General features: G+C 33.5%; 2 protein-coding genes and 1 non-coding gene across 3 annotated transcripts; 1 reads left to right on the top strand and 2 right to left on the bottom strand.

Annotated features, from left to right (window-relative positions):
- Window positions 1-227: 227 nt before the first annotated feature.
- TRNAD-GUC lies at window positions 228-299 on the bottom strand. The gene has a single exon. It is a non-coding gene; the product is annotated as a tRNA-Asp (tRNA).
- A 1,234-nt stretch (window positions 300-1,533) lies between these two features.
- Window positions 1,534-11,042, bottom strand: LOC110609737 (kinesin-like protein KIN-14J). The gene is made up of 22 exons (XM_021749518.2): window positions 10,702-11,042; window positions 9,778-9,935; window positions 9,515-9,669; window positions 9,309-9,407; window positions 8,871-9,060; window positions 7,740-7,867; window positions 7,541-7,624; window positions 7,322-7,396; window positions 7,075-7,167; window positions 6,955-6,984; window positions 6,018-6,359; window positions 5,851-5,932; window positions 5,643-5,738; window positions 5,390-5,569; window positions 5,181-5,287; window positions 4,903-5,081; window positions 4,516-4,680; window positions 4,182-4,435; window positions 3,899-4,062; window positions 2,400-3,028; window positions 1,942-2,045; window positions 1,534-1,776 (listed from the first exon to the last, which is right to left on the bottom strand). Exons 2-22 carry the CDS (start codon window positions 9,884-9,886, stop codon window positions 1,721-1,723), a joined length of 3,321 nt encoding a protein of 1,106 aa, XP_021605210.2. The 5' UTR covers window positions 9,887-9,935; window positions 10,702-11,042; the 3' UTR covers window positions 1,534-1,720.
- Window positions 11,043-12,846: 1,804 nt separating this feature from the next.
- On the top strand, window positions 12,847-14,214 carry LOC110610053 (zinc finger protein CONSTANS-LIKE 2). Its single transcript, XM_043954420.1, has 4 exons — window positions 12,847-13,389; window positions 13,479-13,661; window positions 13,793-13,921; window positions 14,093-14,214. Exons 1-4 carry the CDS (start codon window positions 12,847-12,849, stop codon window positions 14,114-14,116), a joined length of 879 nt encoding a protein of 292 aa, XP_043810355.1. The 3' UTR covers window positions 14,117-14,214.
- The last annotated feature ends 2,512 nt before the right edge of the window (window positions 14,215-16,726 follow it).

The raw sequence follows: 16,726 nt of genomic DNA, 5'->3' as shown, positions 1-16,726 counted from the left end.
TTCTAATATTTCAGATTTCTCTGTCATTGATTGAACGAAGACTGAGCATTTATATCAAAATTTTCTTTTTGTTTTAAAGAAAAAAGTTATTTAAATAAGGACTTAAATGACTAGGGCAAAATAAAAGGAAAAAAAGAGTTGGAGAAGAGGATAAATCATAGAAGCAATAGCAAGTTTTTACCTGTTGTACATAAAAAATGGTTATAGACAAAAAAGTACGAAATAGCCGCCGTTGCCGGGGATCGAACCCGGGTCACCCGCGTGACAGGCGGGTATACTCACCACTATACTACAACGACTTTGTTGATTTATCTCTGTGTCGTAAATTATAAAAACATTTCGATCTTCAGACTATGGTTGCCCATCATCGGAACATCAACCACCATATATTAGTTATTAACAACTAGTTTCCTGTCTTCTGTACTTTCACAACATTCAAAAAGACAAGAAGCAAAATTTACAAGCCATAAATTTAGAGTCTATCCAACTACAAAGAAGCTGAGATCTGGATGAATTAACTGCAGAGCTTTCTGGTTCATTTTCTCCAGAAAATATTGTGAAGGGAAATTCAGGTCTTATATTGTTTGGGTTTATATTGTATTTTTAACTCGAGTTCATCTTTTTGTCTGCTACTTCCGCCGGCTCTGTGCATGGACAGATTGGTAAGGCGGAAACTGATATTCGCTAACGTGCGCTAGGTGGTAATATCCTTGATAATTTAAATTGCACTAACATAAAAATTCTATATTTTTCATACATTAAAATAAATAATTATATTCAGTATTCGCTATCCATTTCTTATTTGATTATCAAATTTAAATGATGAGTATTAAACTCGCAAAATTCTGAGCTGTCGTGCTAATAGTATTTTTTTCATGTACCCTTGGTTAGTTGTATACAGTTTAAACAATTTTTTGTAGTATAAAGAATTCTGAATAATAGTGACATAAATTTTTAAAAAAATTACTATTTAATTATTATGTTATTTAAAAATTTACTAATTGAAACTTCAATTTTAAAAAATGCATTAAAAAATTATTGATATTTTAAAAAAATTAATAATTTTATTTTTTTATTAATATTAACTGTTAAATATTATAAAAACCTTAAAAATGCCTAATAAAAAATATTAATTAATAAATTTTTAAAAATTTAAGAAATCAATTAATAAATTTTTTAAAATTATAAAAATTAAATAATAAAATATTTAATAATAAAATTAATAAAATAATTAAATAGTAAATTTTTTCAAAAAACAGAGACATTTTAATATATTTTTTAAAATTAAAAACTAAACTAGTAAATTTTTTTATATTATAGGATTAAGTAATAATTTTCTCTAAATTTTAATTATTTTGAGAATAATATTTTGCCTTTGGGTTCTGCAAACAATCAAGATGAGGTGATTTTGTTAAATTTGACACAACGCACATAGATCAATGAGGTACATGATCCACGTTCCATTTCAACGAGCTTTGGCAAGACACCAGTGGTGTGACAACGCCAGAACTCGATATATCTAAAAAGATGGACTTGAAACGATAATCCTCAGGTATATACATTTTAAACCACAGTCTTCTGGTTTATCGCTTCCCAAGTGAACATTTCTATTGGAATAAATGGAAGCTAGGACAATTCTAGGAGGAACAACCTGACAAAGTTAGAATCTACAAACTACTGCAAGTGTCAATTTCTTTACCATCCAAAATGTCTCCAATATTTAGTGCCATTTCTTTGGAGGCTTGGCTGCGGAGGAACTACCAAGAGTCCGAGGTGCTGTCATAGAAATAAAGCGATAGGTCACAAGTGTTAGCATGGGATATAAGTCAATTAACATAGAGGCCATATATATGAAAGTCATGGAACTAGCAGCCAAGAGATGAATATTTAGCAAAACTGAGTGCAAATAACAAAGAAGGAATAACACAGAAATGCACGTACTTGATAAAGCCCTTGGAGTGGAATTCTTAGTCAATGATAGGCGTGACAATCTTGTTTGCATCAATTGCTGTGGAGGCCTTGGTAACTTGGATATAAAACTGGGTCTTCCAACCAATAGAATTATCAAATGTCAGATTGATTTGAACGAATTTGGTCAAGCAATAGGATGCAAAAATCAGAACAGGGAAAAACACTGAAAAGGTATAAATGATGCAGAACGAACAAAAACTTGGAATGAATGAACGAGTGAACAGTAAATACATTAAGTAGACAGCATTGAGAAAGGTCGAGCAAAAAAGCATAACCATTTGCACCATAAATGTTTTTAATGATGCTAGAACCAGAGTTTGAAGTATGAAAACTATAGATCAGTCTGTAATGTTAGCAGTTAATAATTTCAGAAAACTGTCTAAACCTAAATATTCATACAATAAAACCTAATGTTCAAGTATACTCACTTCCTGGTGTTCTCTGCTTTCTCAGTTGGTTTTGCTGCACCTGGTGTTGCAACAGGTGATTTTGCAGGTTCAGCAGCTTCAGCTGGTCTTGTACTTCCAGGTGATTTTGCTGGCTCAGGAAAAAGAGTGAACTCGACTGATTCTGTTTCAGTTCCCATTGAAAGACCACCATCAGATATGTCACTCAATCTCTCATCAGAATCCACATCTCCAAACCCCAAGAGGTCAATGTCTTCTTTAGGATTCTGACCTATATCTTTTCTAAGCTTTGGTTGAGAGAGAAATTCCTTTTGAAGTCTCAAGTCACCCATTGACCTTGACTGCGGAAAAGATGCCTCTTGATGCCTGAAGTCATCCCTTGACTGTAGAGAACCAGCTTCAGATCGTTTCTCACTGTAATCTGAACTATTATCGATGTCAGAAGCCACTTTATCATAAGGTCCTAAGCTTTTCTCCCCACTTGTCATAGGGGCTTTACGAGGACCCTCAATTGAATATCTTCTTGGAGAAGAAGATTCACTTCTGAGGGAGTTCACACCATGCTTCATGCCAACCACATTAGATTTAAGCTGCTGCAACTGCTCAATCTCTTCATCTTTCTTCGCAATAGTGTCCTTGAGGCATGCCACCTGCAAGATTCTTTTCAATTTAGAGACAGTGAATGAATTAGACCAAATATTTAGCATCAAACTTTAGAGTTGGGGTGATCCATGTGGAGTGACATTTTTACCCTGAAGAATCAACTGTGTTTTTGTTCTTAGACATGAGAGCTAGGCAACCATAGCATAGATCTAAAATAGGTAACCTCCACTATGAATTCATGGAAGCTCCAATTATGTAAAGCAACTTGTGCTTTATGGACTTGAGGAAGCACAGCCATTTCTACAGCTTATAGATGAAATCATAAAAGCATCACTCAAGCCTAAAAGAAAAACAAAATGAACAGGCAATTAAGTCATCAGGTTAGGCAAAATTCAATTCCAACCAAGGGCATGCTACTCCAGGGGGCCGTACTTGTAGGGTTCTTATTGTCATTGTGATGTAGAAACAAAAGAACACAAACCCGAAGAAAACATTATCAAAACTTTATTAATTCTTAATATCATTAGTAATCCTAATAACTCTACCAAAATACCTAAAAGACAGGTATTTATAGTAGTATTTGTAATCCTACATACAGGATTTGGAATCCTAAACAAGAAATACTAATTAGGAATTTAGACAAAATTTAACGTCCTAAATAATAAACTATACTTCCAATATATTAATAGAATTCTTAAATAATATAAACTTCCTATTAGTATAAACCTTTATTTCCTAATTTTACAATGCAAGATTAGATAACACAAATAGATTTCTTGACGGTATCACATTGACACATGCATAGTTAAATGAATGAATATTAACTTATCGATTTATTCTCAGTCTGGGAGAAAATTAAGGAAAGAACTCATGAAGACCAACTGTATTAATATTGACAAATTTGAAAACCCAACAACCTGCTGCATAAGTTCTCTAATGTCCCTTCCTTCTTTATTACTCCTTGCAGCGCCCAACTCAATGCCAGATACTCTCTCAGCAAACTTTAAGGTACTTATAGTTTCAGAATATGAATCTACATCAGGATTCAGCTGGACAAACATGAGGGTCTTTGCTTGACCACCTAGAATGTGAAAAGTGGTTAAAGTTCTAGTAAAACAAAGTAAAATAACACAATTAAATTTTCTGTATTGCATATTACAAAACCATACACAATGTAAGACTGGAAACTGAAAATAATACCTAAAGAGCTTTGCAGTACTTGAGTCAATTTACTATTTCTGTAAGGAACATGTGGATTTTTTTGAGCTAAAGCAAATATCACATCCCCAAGTGCGGAAAGTGATTTATTTATGTGTTGTGCCTCCTTCAACCTGTCTCCAGTTGCTTCAGATCGATCCACCCTTTCACTTCCAGCAAGATCAATTAAATGCAGATTACCACGCAAAACAGCACCAGTCTCCAAGTCCATGCCATGAACATGAACAGTGAGCACACTGCAAACTGAAAGTAAATTAGAACCCTTAAAAATAGTAGTGGAAATTCAGCGTTAGACAATCATTTTTAGAAAGACAACCTGTGGGATCTGCTACTTCTTTCATTCAGGGCTGTAGCACCAATAGCACGGTTCATCAGCCCAATATTCATCAACTCTAGGACATCTGAGCTTGATTTAACACAGTGCATGATAGCATCAGGGACAGCTAACCCATTTGGTTGGGTTGTACTCCAAATCCCCAGTGTATGCAAGTTAAGAAAAATGCCAATTGGTTGACATTAAAGTCAAGATAATGTGTAGCAATATTATCCTTTGGTTTGATATACATGAGAAAATGAAAAAAGTAGTATTCACTCATTAACAATTTTTTTTTAAAAAAAAATAAAAATTGTAGCATCATCACAAGAAAGTTGTGAAGGAGAAATCCAAAAATATCTAAAGTAAACAAATAAAAATGAAGGATATCTTTTCTGAGAGCTATTGCTTGAGAGGAGATCGCGAACTTGTTCATTGTATATTTCAACCATTTGTACACCAATTTCATATCTGATGGAGCTTTTCCGGCTATGCGAGATTTTGAAAAGATCATGTAAGGCTCGATAATTGACCCCCCAATCCTCTTCTGATGATAAATCAGGTCCACTCTAGAGAATGAATACACCCAAAAACACCTCAAATACATAAGAACAATTTTCAATGCAAGCAAAGTGTTTGAAATGAAAACTTATAGATTAGTTTGGTACCATTGTGTAAGTCTTGCCCGAGCCAGTTTGACCATAAGCAAAGATACAGACATTATATCCATCGAGAACAGACCGAATTAGTGGTTGGGTGTCCAAAAATACCTCCTCTGAAAGCAATGGTATTTTCCAATGTAAATAAGAGTTGCATATCCTCTCTAAATAGGTAGAGAAGCACAAAATCAACGATCAAAATTTTTAAAAATTCCGACCTTGACTAGCAGTTGGAGCAAAAACCTTGTTGAATTTGAAGAGTCTATGGTTGTCTTTTCCCTGTTTTGAGGGATTTGAAACCACTAATTCACCATTTTCACCAATATACTCTATGGTTGTTTGCTTTTTACATTGGCCTGGAAGAAATGGTCTTATCCGACAATACACTCGAATATTTCCTATGAGATATGAAAAAACAAACATGAGTGACAAGCAGGCCAGATACAGATGAAGTTATACTCAACAGTGTACCTTTCAAATCTTGAACTTCATTATACAGTTTTCGATTTTCTGCAAGCACAGAGTGGTAATTCTCAGCAGCATCTGCCAGTCCCTTAAGCTTCCCTCCTGTTCAAGCTAGAAGTTGTTATACATCACAAAAAAAATAATGCTCAAAGCAAAAGCATATCCCAATACAAAACTAATTTGAAGGAAACCAACAGTTGAAAAATGACTCTACCTAAGCATTGAAATTCCTCCAAGTAACTCCGTTTTGTCTTCAAGACTTCACGTTTTATGGACTCAGATGTAGCTCTCAATTCCTGACAGTATCAGCCTCATAAATTAATGTGGTATACCATTGCATCAAAACAACACTAAATAAGGACATGATGATTAAAGACAAACCTGGAAAGCTCCAAATTGATAATTTATAAAGCTTTGATAGGTTCCTTCTTTCTTTTTCCATCTTTGAGATTTAGATTCAGAAAACGACTCAAGTTCTTTCACTTTGTTTCTTGACTCTACAAGAAGACGCTCAAGTTCCTCCATTCGCTTCTCTAATTCAGCATTTTTTTCCTTTGCACGCACTTCCAACAATAAGCAATGCTCTTCATGCATCTTCTTTGCTAATTCTAGTTCCTCTCTCAGAGTTAATTTCTCAATATCATTATGATTTTTCTCTTCCTTTAACTTATGGAGTTCCTGTTCTTCAAGCTTTTCCTTGTGCTCTATTTTGATCTTCTCAATCTGCAACATAGAAGAAATATAAAGCAACAGAAAAAGAGCATATGCTAGCATAGGAATGTCTCAGCAAGTTCTCTTTCCTTATCAATTGTGAAGAGCAGGCAGCATGATCACTATCAGCTTAAGATTTAAATTTTAATTACAATTTTTTTATAACATATACACAACTTACTTGCATAATTAGCATATAAATGTATTATACTAGACTAGATGCATAAAGAATATGAAACGTTTAAGAAAATAAACAAAAAGAAAAGGGAGAACTCAAATAGATAATTCCATTAAGCATTACTATTTACAGCTTAAAAAATGATTCTTTCTTTCAATCTTAAAAAATACAGGGAGCAGAGTAGTTCATGGCAAACATTCAGTTCTTTGCCATAAGCACTCAACTAACCATGTGCAGCAACAAAGGCAAGGAACTTGCACCCCACCCCACCCTACCCCCTCCCTCTTCCTTTTTGGATGAGCATATGTACAAGTTCAATTAAAAAAATGCATGCTTGATAAGGCATTGAGAATAAGAATCAACAACCAGAACATGTGCCTTTAGCTAAATACAGTAATATAGAGTTAGAGATAAGTTGATGAAGAGTACCTTTATCTTCTGTAGTTGCGACAATAATACCTAATGGAGAAGAATATTAGATAGAAACTAACTATGAGAATTAAATACACAAAATTGTAGCTAGATGCTTCAATCTATCAGTCAGAGTACCTCAATTTCTACTGCGGTCCCAGATGCAAGGGTCTCAAGTACTCTTATTTTTGATTGGTACTTCTCTGTATGAATGCCATAGAGGTTGTTTTGCTGAAAACAAGCAACAATACAAGCATTATTCTGCATGATCCCTATGCAAACGATTAGATAAACATACAATAATGCACATGCATATAAAACCATATGCATGTGCTTTTGCAGCAAAGGCATAGATTACTATAGAAAAGGATTTCCAACACATTACATCTCTCAAGTTCTCTGCTTGAATTGAAAATCGTTGCTCAATAACTTGGATGACTTTCTTCAATATATGTACCATCTGTAGTGAAAAGATAAATATAAAAAGATTACTTCCACATTCAAAAGGAACCACACACCAAGAAATTAGCAATTAAAAAAATAACACATCATTTTATGCATGCACTAAAATATAAACATTGATGCTTCTTCTTCACAGACATACATGTTGAATGTGGCCATTCTTCCTTCCTGTGCTATCATCCAGTATCTTATACACCAAACTGAACAATGTTCTAGTTGAGGCATTCTGAAAAAGAAAATTGCATCAGAATAGCATCAAATTTCAAGTTGATTCATACATTGTGTATTTCTGGTTCAGATGTTCACTCTAGACATAAGAACAAGCAAGTTCAGAAGTTTACATCCAAACTGTTTGATTTCATCAATTCCCAAATATTAGAATCCACAAGATCAGCATAGTATTCTTGCTTTAGCGGCAACTCCTTGGAAAACTTGTGTCCAGCATCATGCAACAAAGCAGGATAAGGCTCTAAAAAAGAAACCACAAACAAGGGAAAAAATGAGCAAACAAGCTCACATATGCACATGTACACAGAAGGTTTAAGAAAAGAAAGCTAAAGAATGGGAAAGCTGATTACTAGCCGCAAACAAAGAGAAGACAGTGAAGGATGGACAAAATGAATAGGACAAAATCAACAATCACAAATTAATCTTGTGATACAGGTATGCATGGAACAGTTTAAATCCTAACTCCTAATCAGAAAATTAAGTTGTCATATGATTGAGTAATCCTTACATTTTCTTTTTCCTCACATTACCTAATCACAAGATAAATGAAACGGCATTAAGCATTAACTTTAAGCTCAGTTGATAAATCATCAGATTTTAATTAGCACCAGCTCATTTACAAAGAACAAAAGAGAACATGTCCTAACAAATAGTCACGTATAACTTGCTTTTCTCCAACAATGTCACTATTCTAGATTATAAACAACCATGTTCGAAAACCATAGCATCAATGTCTTTTTCCTCACATTATCTAATCACAAGATAAATGAACCAACATTAAGCATTAACTTTTAGCTCAGTTGATAAATCACCTGATTTTAATTAGCACCAAGTCATTTACAAAGAACAAAAGAAAATATATCCTAACAAACAGTTATTGAACACTTACTTTTCTCAAAGAATGTCATTAAAAATTCTAGATTTTAAACAATCATGTTCAAAACCCATAGCATCTTTGTCCTACATTTTTGCTTCTTCGCAAACTGTGTAACTTTACACCACTAGAGTGCATGAAAGAATGAGTTCAATCAGGTCTAATAGAAAAAGCATAGATCTGAACAATTCTAACAGATTTACTATAAGTGTTGGCATACATAAAATTCTTATTAGGTAATTACAAAAATCTTAAGAAGATCATAGCATTTACAGCACATGCTATACAGATTCTTATCATGCAATTAATTGGAGATTAGAAAATCCAATACATGCATGTTTAACTTCTCTTGAGCTGGATAGTAAGATACCTGATATAACAGAACGATGCACCCCTTTGGAATGATCAATTCCTTCTGATTGTTGGTGTGTCCCCTTGGTATTTGCCAACAATAGATTCCATAATCTTCTTGAATGATTACGGATGCCCTCTTTCCCACCATTATAATCAAAATGTGCTTTAAGAGTGCCAAGGCACTGCAAAACTGGCATCATGTATCCCTGCAAAGTATCTCAAATGACATAATAAAATAATCCAACAAGGAATATAGGAACAACAAATGAAGTACTTTTAACTTTTCCACACCATGAGTTAGTATTCTACTTGGACAGTTCAAGAAATACAATAAATAAATAAAGTTCCGGTAAGGTTTATGAACTGATACAACCAGTTTTTTGTCCAATAATAGATAAATTTAAAATCAGACTCACTTAAAACGTAGTTGTCCTTATTCAGAAGCCTTCCATACCTGTTCTATGTCTGCAAGTACAAACCTAGGAAATCCCATTTCATCCATCGCAGCCAGAAACAGTTTTACTTTTTCTGGACCAGGCTCAAAGTTGCCCCTCTGAAAATCAAAAGCACATTCAGGAAAACAAACTCTGATTAGGGAAACTGAAAACCACAAACTAAAGCACAACAAAAGCATAAACTCTAAGGGAAAAGTAATCCAACCATTTCAACCAAACCAGGATTCAGCTTGCTCAAAATGCTACACAAAACAGTGCCATCAATAAGGCATGCCCTCAATTCTTCTTCTGAAGCTTCCAGTGGCAAATTTAAATGGGGAATCATATGGTTCAACCACTCAACCAATGGTTGTATGTTGCCTATAAATAAGTCAAAGTTCTTACGTAAGATGAAAGTAGCAAACAGGAACAAGTGTTCAGTGTGAATGTTGGGAAAGGCAGAGAGGAAGAAAGGGTGATTAGTCCTACCATCGATGCCTTCAGGCGCTTCTTTTTCATCTGCATTCAGAGCATGATTGCCATTTAAGCTGTCATATATCACATTCTCACCTAATTTCCTTTGTTGTTGATTATTCATGTTAAGGTGACCTAGAATTCCTCCTCTCCCAAATAAATTGTGGACACAGCTACAATTAAAAGCCATCATATTAATCCAAACACTTTGGAAAAAGGAAGAACAAAAACATGTCATTGCCAACATAAAATCAGCCAGTTATATTAATTACGTCACTTTTTCTTTAAAAGAAAATATAAAGTTCAAGCTTCGTCTACACGCAGCATACTTATGTACAGTACTACCACTGTGGTTGTGCGTCACTATTGTCATTGAAGGTATTGAGATTTTCGAGTAACATTCTAATAATCTATCACCAACATTAGCATAAAACTGAGAAATCCAAATATTAGTTGCTTTATCGCATCGAAACGTCTGCACTTGCCATTATAGCTACGTAAACAACAAATATACTGCCTCAGCTTAAAAGAGAACTAGAAAAGTTAGAAAATTAAAAAAAAACTGAAAGGATAGCTATAGATTCTTTTATTTCCCTACACTTCAACCAAAAAGAAAAAGCAGGGAAACTACGCAATTTGTTTTGCTTAAATGAGCTTTTTTTCAATTATTATTCTAGATAATCCAAGCTAAAAACAAATAAACAAATTGCACCAGCTTCATCTTGGTTCCATTTCTAAGCTGAAAAATAGCGCATAATTAGAATTTAAAAAAGAAAAAAAAAACACAGACACACACAAAAACCCTACTCAGTCCAAATTTTGACAGACAGAATCTGAATGCAGGATGTAGCAGATATCCACCAGATCCAAGCAGAAGCCCTAAATTTCACGCAAAATAAACTTATACAGACAAAATGTGGGCTACAGAATTGGTCGTACCTGAAGAACGAAAACAGGAGATGGACCTAAGATCGTGAAGAAGCAGACATTGCAATGCCGTCGAGATCGAAAAAATCAGAATTCTCCAAATAAAATGCAGAGAGCTGAGCTGGAAAATATAAAAGAAGAAAATGGAAAACGAGCCTAAGATCGCTGGATTTAAAAGTGACACTAGTGATTTTTTCTTGCTGCTGCTTCTCTTTCCTTTCCTTTCCTTTCCCACTTTCTGTGTGAGAAACGAAACGAAAGAAATAGCAAAGAAAGGAAAGGAAATGTTTCTCTCCGTCTCTCTGTGTTACGGAGATGTGTTTTCTGCTTCCGTTTTATCTTTTTCCATTTTTTCTTTAACGAATATATATTTATTCGAGACCAGTGAGTAAATAACTGAAAGTGAACTTCTCAATTCTCATGAGACTAAATTATTTTTTACTCCATATTATTATAAATGTTTTATATTTTCTGTACAGAATAATTTTTACTTCAAAATAAAGTAACCATTGAATTTTCCTTATCTATCACATTATATATATTTTTGTCATTTTATTAAAAAAGTATATTTAAAATTTTTAAATTTATTTATTTAGAACACTTTTCAGCTGTTTTTAGTTAGTAATAAAATCTTTTTTTAACTAGAGAATATATTAAAATGTATTTAGAAATAAGTTGAAATTATTATAAAGTTTATAGAACTAAATCTTAAGAATTTTTTAATTAATTTTTCAGTACAAAAGTATTAATAATGATAAAATATTAAGATGAAAATTAAATAACGTTTTCATAAAATTTATGGATTTTGTTGGAGGTGTGGTCCCCGCAAATTTGGAGTAAGTGGGGTCCAGTCCCACAAAATTTTGGAGTGGAGTTCCCGCCTTGCAGGCGTTGTCGTTTTAGTCATTTTGTGGATTTCAAATAACCAACAAAACCAAACAAAAACATAATTATCATTACATCATCTAAACATTGTTTGGGCATTGACCGATGAAAGCAGCCTTAGTTGTCGAAATTTGGTTAGAACTTAGAAGCTTCTCGTTAACTGTTTCACTAACTAACAAACTAACTAACTTACCCTATACTGAAATTACTAATGGCCCTTTCCAATTTCATCGAATATTTGGGTTTTTAATTTTAAAAAATTACTGGAAATATATTTTTTATACTTTTAAATAATACAAGTATTTATCATTATTTCTTATTTTTCAAGTATTTTAAACCAGTAATAATAAATTTCCGCAGAATAAATATTTTGTGAAATGTGAATAGCGATAAATTTCATAAATTAAACTGTTTTTTTTTTTAAATAAGAGAAAATAAATTATTTCTTTCATTTATAAAATGAGTCGGACCTTTCCACGGAAATCCGTATAGATTTTAAAAGAATATTAATTTTATCATCTACAATTTATAACCATCAAACTAAACTTTGTAAAAATTAACGAATTATCTTAATTTTGTAAAATTCATATAGTAATTCCAAAAGTTTATAACTAAATGATAACGTTGTTTCTTTGACCAAGGGAAAGAATGGTTGAGATGGTTTATTCCTGGATTCGGATTTAGCACAGCTGTGGCCTGTGGGTGCTGCGCCGATAACAAAAATCAATGGTGGAGATGATTAATGGTGAAGTAGTAGTATACGTTCTTTAGTTATGTCTATTTAGAATTATGGGTTGATTTTGAATGAGAGGCAATGATCACTCATATATTTTGAGAAACAAATTATAGTGTTGACTTAAACACTAAGTATAAAAAAAATCTGAATTTTCAATTCAAATTTATAAAGCAATGTTTCTAACGAGCTGTAATTTCCAGAATCATTCGTTTGTCATAACTTTTGCAAAGCAAAAAGAATTTAATTCCTCGCCCATGCTTTATTGAAGGGTCATCATCTGCCAATACATTTCTGTTAATGTGGGTACTAAGTTTATATATAGGGGCAGCCTGCATATCATAATTAGGCAAACAGAGTTCCAAGTCTGATTAAATAATTCAGTGCTGCTTTGTTCCATTGCCAATTATAGCCCAACAGAAAATTAAAAGGCAATAGAAGCTGCAAGAACAACTACAGGTTCTCTCTAGTTCTTATAATAGCTAGTTTTCACTTTTTTCTTTTTGTTCAATTCAATTCCAGAATTGAGCTGAAAAATAATGTCTTCTGATCATTATTTTTATGATAGCTCTTTCAACCTTAGTGACCTCTTTTTCTCTGACCCTTTTCCTCCTTTATATGATACTGACATCTTCCAAGAATTGTCCAACAAGCAAAACACTCAATACCCAATTCGTAATTCCAACCATGTAGACAACTTTAGCCCAAATATGCTGTCTTCTCCTCCAAGTCACAATCAGGAGAACTTGTCTCTTTATCAAGCAGCTCCTTTGCAGCCTCTTTCAGATGGTTCAAGTTTGGAAAATGGGTATAATAATTTCCAAATGGGGTTTGAGTTTGACTCCTCTTACAGTCACCAATTATTTATGGCTTATAGTCACAGTGGTGTGGAGAACGAAGCAGAGATGAAGAACAGAAGCTATAGCAGCAACTCCTCTGAAGGCAATCATCACTTTCTCTCTCAACCTCGCTTTGACACTCTCTTGGGCTCGCCCAATTATCAAAACCAATCCTTGAGCTCTCCTGAAGACAACCTTCTCGCTAGTCAGACGAGTATGGTTTGCAGCAATATACATTTACAAGTAAGATTCATTTAAAATCACCTACAGTACCCCACTTTTTGTCCTTCTTTTTTGCTTTTTAATCATTTATTGTTCCATCTTTGTTCTAGAATACTAGAACAGCACATACAACACACAGGTCCAGGTCCTATTCAAGCCCTTCGGCAACTGAGAGCTCCTTTATGGAAGAAGCAAACTTAAAAGTGGTTCCTTACAGTGCTGAAGAGAGAAAAGCTAGGATTTCCAAGTACAGAGCCAAGCGTGAGCAGAGAAATTTCACCAAGACCATTAAGGTAACTGAGACGCAGATTCATTAAGGAAATGATAATCAAAATCTAATCTAAGTAAATCCCAGACGTGGTTAATTAATAGCAATGCAATTTCATGAAAGAATATTAATGGGGTCTCTGTTTTTTTCTTGTAGTATGCATGCCGAAAGGCACTAGCAGACAGCAGGCCACGTATACGTGGTAGGTTCGCGCGCAACGATGAGAGCGGTGAGACTCCCAAAGCTGCATGTTCTATCAGACATGAAGACGCACATGAGCTATGGGTACCATAATTGCTTCTGTTTCTACATTTTTCACAGTATTGGATTTTTTCTTTTTTTTAATATAGTTTCTGTTTTTTTCTCGAAATTTTATAAATTTAATATTAAAAATTTGGCTTCTTTAATTATGTTATAAAATTGCAGGTTGTCACTCTTTTGTGTGTTCTTTTGCAGTTTGACGGGATGCATGGAGATTAAGATTACGTAGAAAGCAAAGTAAATTAGAATTATAAAATTATTAAATATATTCAATATATAATAATTGAATGCTCTTTATACTTGGCATATAAATGTGGCATTCTATAAATGTAAATATTGTATTATGTGAATGAAAAATATTATTTTATTTTAAATGTGTCTGATACTTTCTTGAGAAAAAAAAAAACCCTCAAAGAATAAATTCAATTGAAAAGAAGCATCAAAATATTTATGCTATTGGCAGTTTACAATTTTTTTTCCATTCTGCTCTTTAGTGCAATCATTTTTCAATTCACCTGTGAGTTTTGTGAGGAAGAGCTAGTGGGTATTTGAATATAATATCTCCAGGCCTCTTATGGCTGACTTTATATCTATTCCAATCTGCAAATTAAGCTTAGTGGGTGGGTCTATTGGACTTGATCGGTAAATTTAATTGTTAATAATGGATTATCTTTGTTTTTTTCTTTTTGAAATTTCAACTCATTACACTTCAATTTGTAGTGTGCTAATTATAGGAAATCTCGGAGACCTGTGGTTGTATTGTAAATTTGTAGCTTTTATGAGAATTTAATTTAATTTTTTTTTTCATTTTAAAGCATTCAATTTATAAACTTAAAATATTTTCATTTAAAAGAAATAAAAATCACATATTGATTATATAAAATTTTTTTTAGATTCTTTTTTTTTCCAAAATAAAAATCATAATTTAGTGGACGGATGGCAATGTATATCAGACCCATAATCAATTTGAACAAGTAAATGTTTTTGGTTAAAAGCATAATTTATTCAAGTGGATGGATGCCGATGTTGAAGCATCTCTTTATGCAGCAGCTTTGAAATTTAATTATCTTTCCATGAACTTGCAAGTTGCACCGACTTTAAAACAATAAACTCATTGACATGCTCAAGACCAAAAGAAAGTCTCAAAACATTAAAAACTAGGGAAGTGACACTTGTGACTTGTCCTCCTCTTTGTCTTCTCAACACGTCACAGTAATATCAATAATTTGACCACCACCATCAGGCAAAGATATGAACAATTTTCTTCCGTTGAAGAACTCACAATTGAATATCCTAGTTTTGGTGTTTTGATCGACAGCCTAAAAGATAGTAAAGGTATAAAACCCTCCCTCGAATCCGTTAAATAAAAAATGTACGCATAAATTTAAAAAAATACTGAGATTCAGAAGAAAATTGAGTAAATTTTGATATATTTGAATAAATTTAGTCTAAATGGTTTTTTTTTCTTTTATTTTTTTTTTTATCATTTAGTGACGTATTCTCGCTATCATATAGAGCCGTATGTACAGATATACCCGTCCTCTCGCTATCGTCAAGCGGTCATTTAATTCCCCTCAAATGCTCGTGCTGATAAGGTCATGGTCTAGCTGAATCCGCTCCCCATTAACCCATCACGTTAGGGGACTGAATTTTTTTTATGAATCCAAACCTCGGTCTACCTGTCTTACTCAAATGTGATGTCCAGTTTACATGGTAAATTTTAATGGATTCTGGACTAAACTTTCATACAACACTCGACTATGGTCTAAATGCCAAATACCCAACGGTGATAAAGCACAAAGAATGCAAAGCTCCCATCAGTTTTTTAGCCACAAATACCTGTCATAAAGTCATAAATTGATAGCTGTTGGAGAAGGAAATTCCAAATAGCTTGCAAGACCAGTAATCAAAATTTTCTCACAATAACTACTAATTAAATAAGTAAAATGCACAAATTGTTAAGTGGATCATCAACACACATTAAAATAATGTGCTTGTAGAGCAAAGGAGAATCCCTTTAAGCCATCGTTGATATAAACGTTTGGTGAAGGCAAGAAAGAAGCATGAAATCTGATACAAAGAAAAAGAAAAGTTAATTCAACTAGTCAGATATCCAAAAAGAATCTTCCTTTTTTTCTTCTTTCTCCCTTTAGCAAGGAATCATCTTAAAGAGTCTTGAGATAGCCAGCAGTTTAGATATAATTAAAATGTGTTACTGAAACTACTTGGAAGCATTAGGAGGGTTGTGACTTGTGGGTTGAAAAAGTGAAAAAGAAGTCAAATGCTAGGTAGGGAAATTCCCGAATCCTTGGAGCCACCCATCGACTCTTAGTTTTTGTAGTGTTTCCATCCAACCTCAAGAATACTTGCTTGATGCTTCAGGGTGTTTGGTAGGTGAAAAAAGTCCCTCCACAATGCAAGATTCTGACCTATTTTCAGCATCACCTGTGGAGAATCCTGCCATTTTCCAGTCTACTCCTTCTCCTTCTTTCTTTCTCTCTTTTATATATTTTAATTGCAGTCTCATTACTGCAATTAAATAACAATTAAAGGTAACATGAAGGAGTCGAAATGCAAACTTTAGAGGCACATTTGAAACTAGAACGAGTATCTTCTCTTTTGTTGTTGTTTTCCGTTCTTGATTTAACATCCGAAAGTGAAAGAAATAGTTACTCTTAATTCCAGTGGTGCATGTTCAAAGCAGCAGAACATGAATTTTCCTAGGAACACAGATAATTAAGAACCTTTTGATTGTGAGAACCCAAACCATTGCAGGAAAGAGATTGGTGTTATCTATCATTCAATCTCAATTTGTTTTAATGATGTTAA

Source organism: Manihot esculenta, chromosome 2, assembly GCF_001659605.2.
Source record: "Manihot esculenta cultivar AM560-2 chromosome 2, M.esculenta_v8, whole genome shotgun sequence".
Lineage (NCBI taxonomy): Eukaryota > Viridiplantae > Streptophyta > Magnoliopsida > Malpighiales > Euphorbiaceae > Manihot > Manihot esculenta.
The sequence above is the reverse complement of the archived record's forward strand: the minus strand, read 5'-3'. Positions and strand labels throughout refer to the sequence as shown.

Bases quoted from the DNA above. Each gene is read 5' to 3' on its own strand.
- LOC110609737 (XM_021749518.2), bottom strand. From the start codon at position 9,886: ATGAATAATCAACAACAAAGGAAATTAGGTGAGAATGTGATATATGAC. The intron at 7,868-8,870 runs GTATCTTACTAT...TTTCTTTTTTAG, and splicing joins GCATCGTTCTGTTATATCAG to AGCCTTATCCTGCTTTGTTG. The intron at 6,360-6,954 runs GTACTCTTCATC...TCTATGTTGCAG, and splicing joins CGCAACTACAGAAGATAAAG to ATTGAGAAGATCAAAATAGA.
- LOC110610053 (XM_043954420.1), top strand. From the start codon at position 12,847: ATGTCTTCTGATCATTATTTTTATGATAGCTCTTTCAACCTTAGTGAC. The intron at 13,390-13,478 runs GTAAGATTCATT...TCTTTGTTCTAG, and splicing joins GCAGCAATATACATTTACAA to AATACTAGAACAGCACATAC. The intron at 13,922-14,092 runs GTACCATAATTG...GTTCTTTTGCAG, and splicing joins AAGACGCACATGAGCTATGG to TTTGACGGGATGCATGGAGA.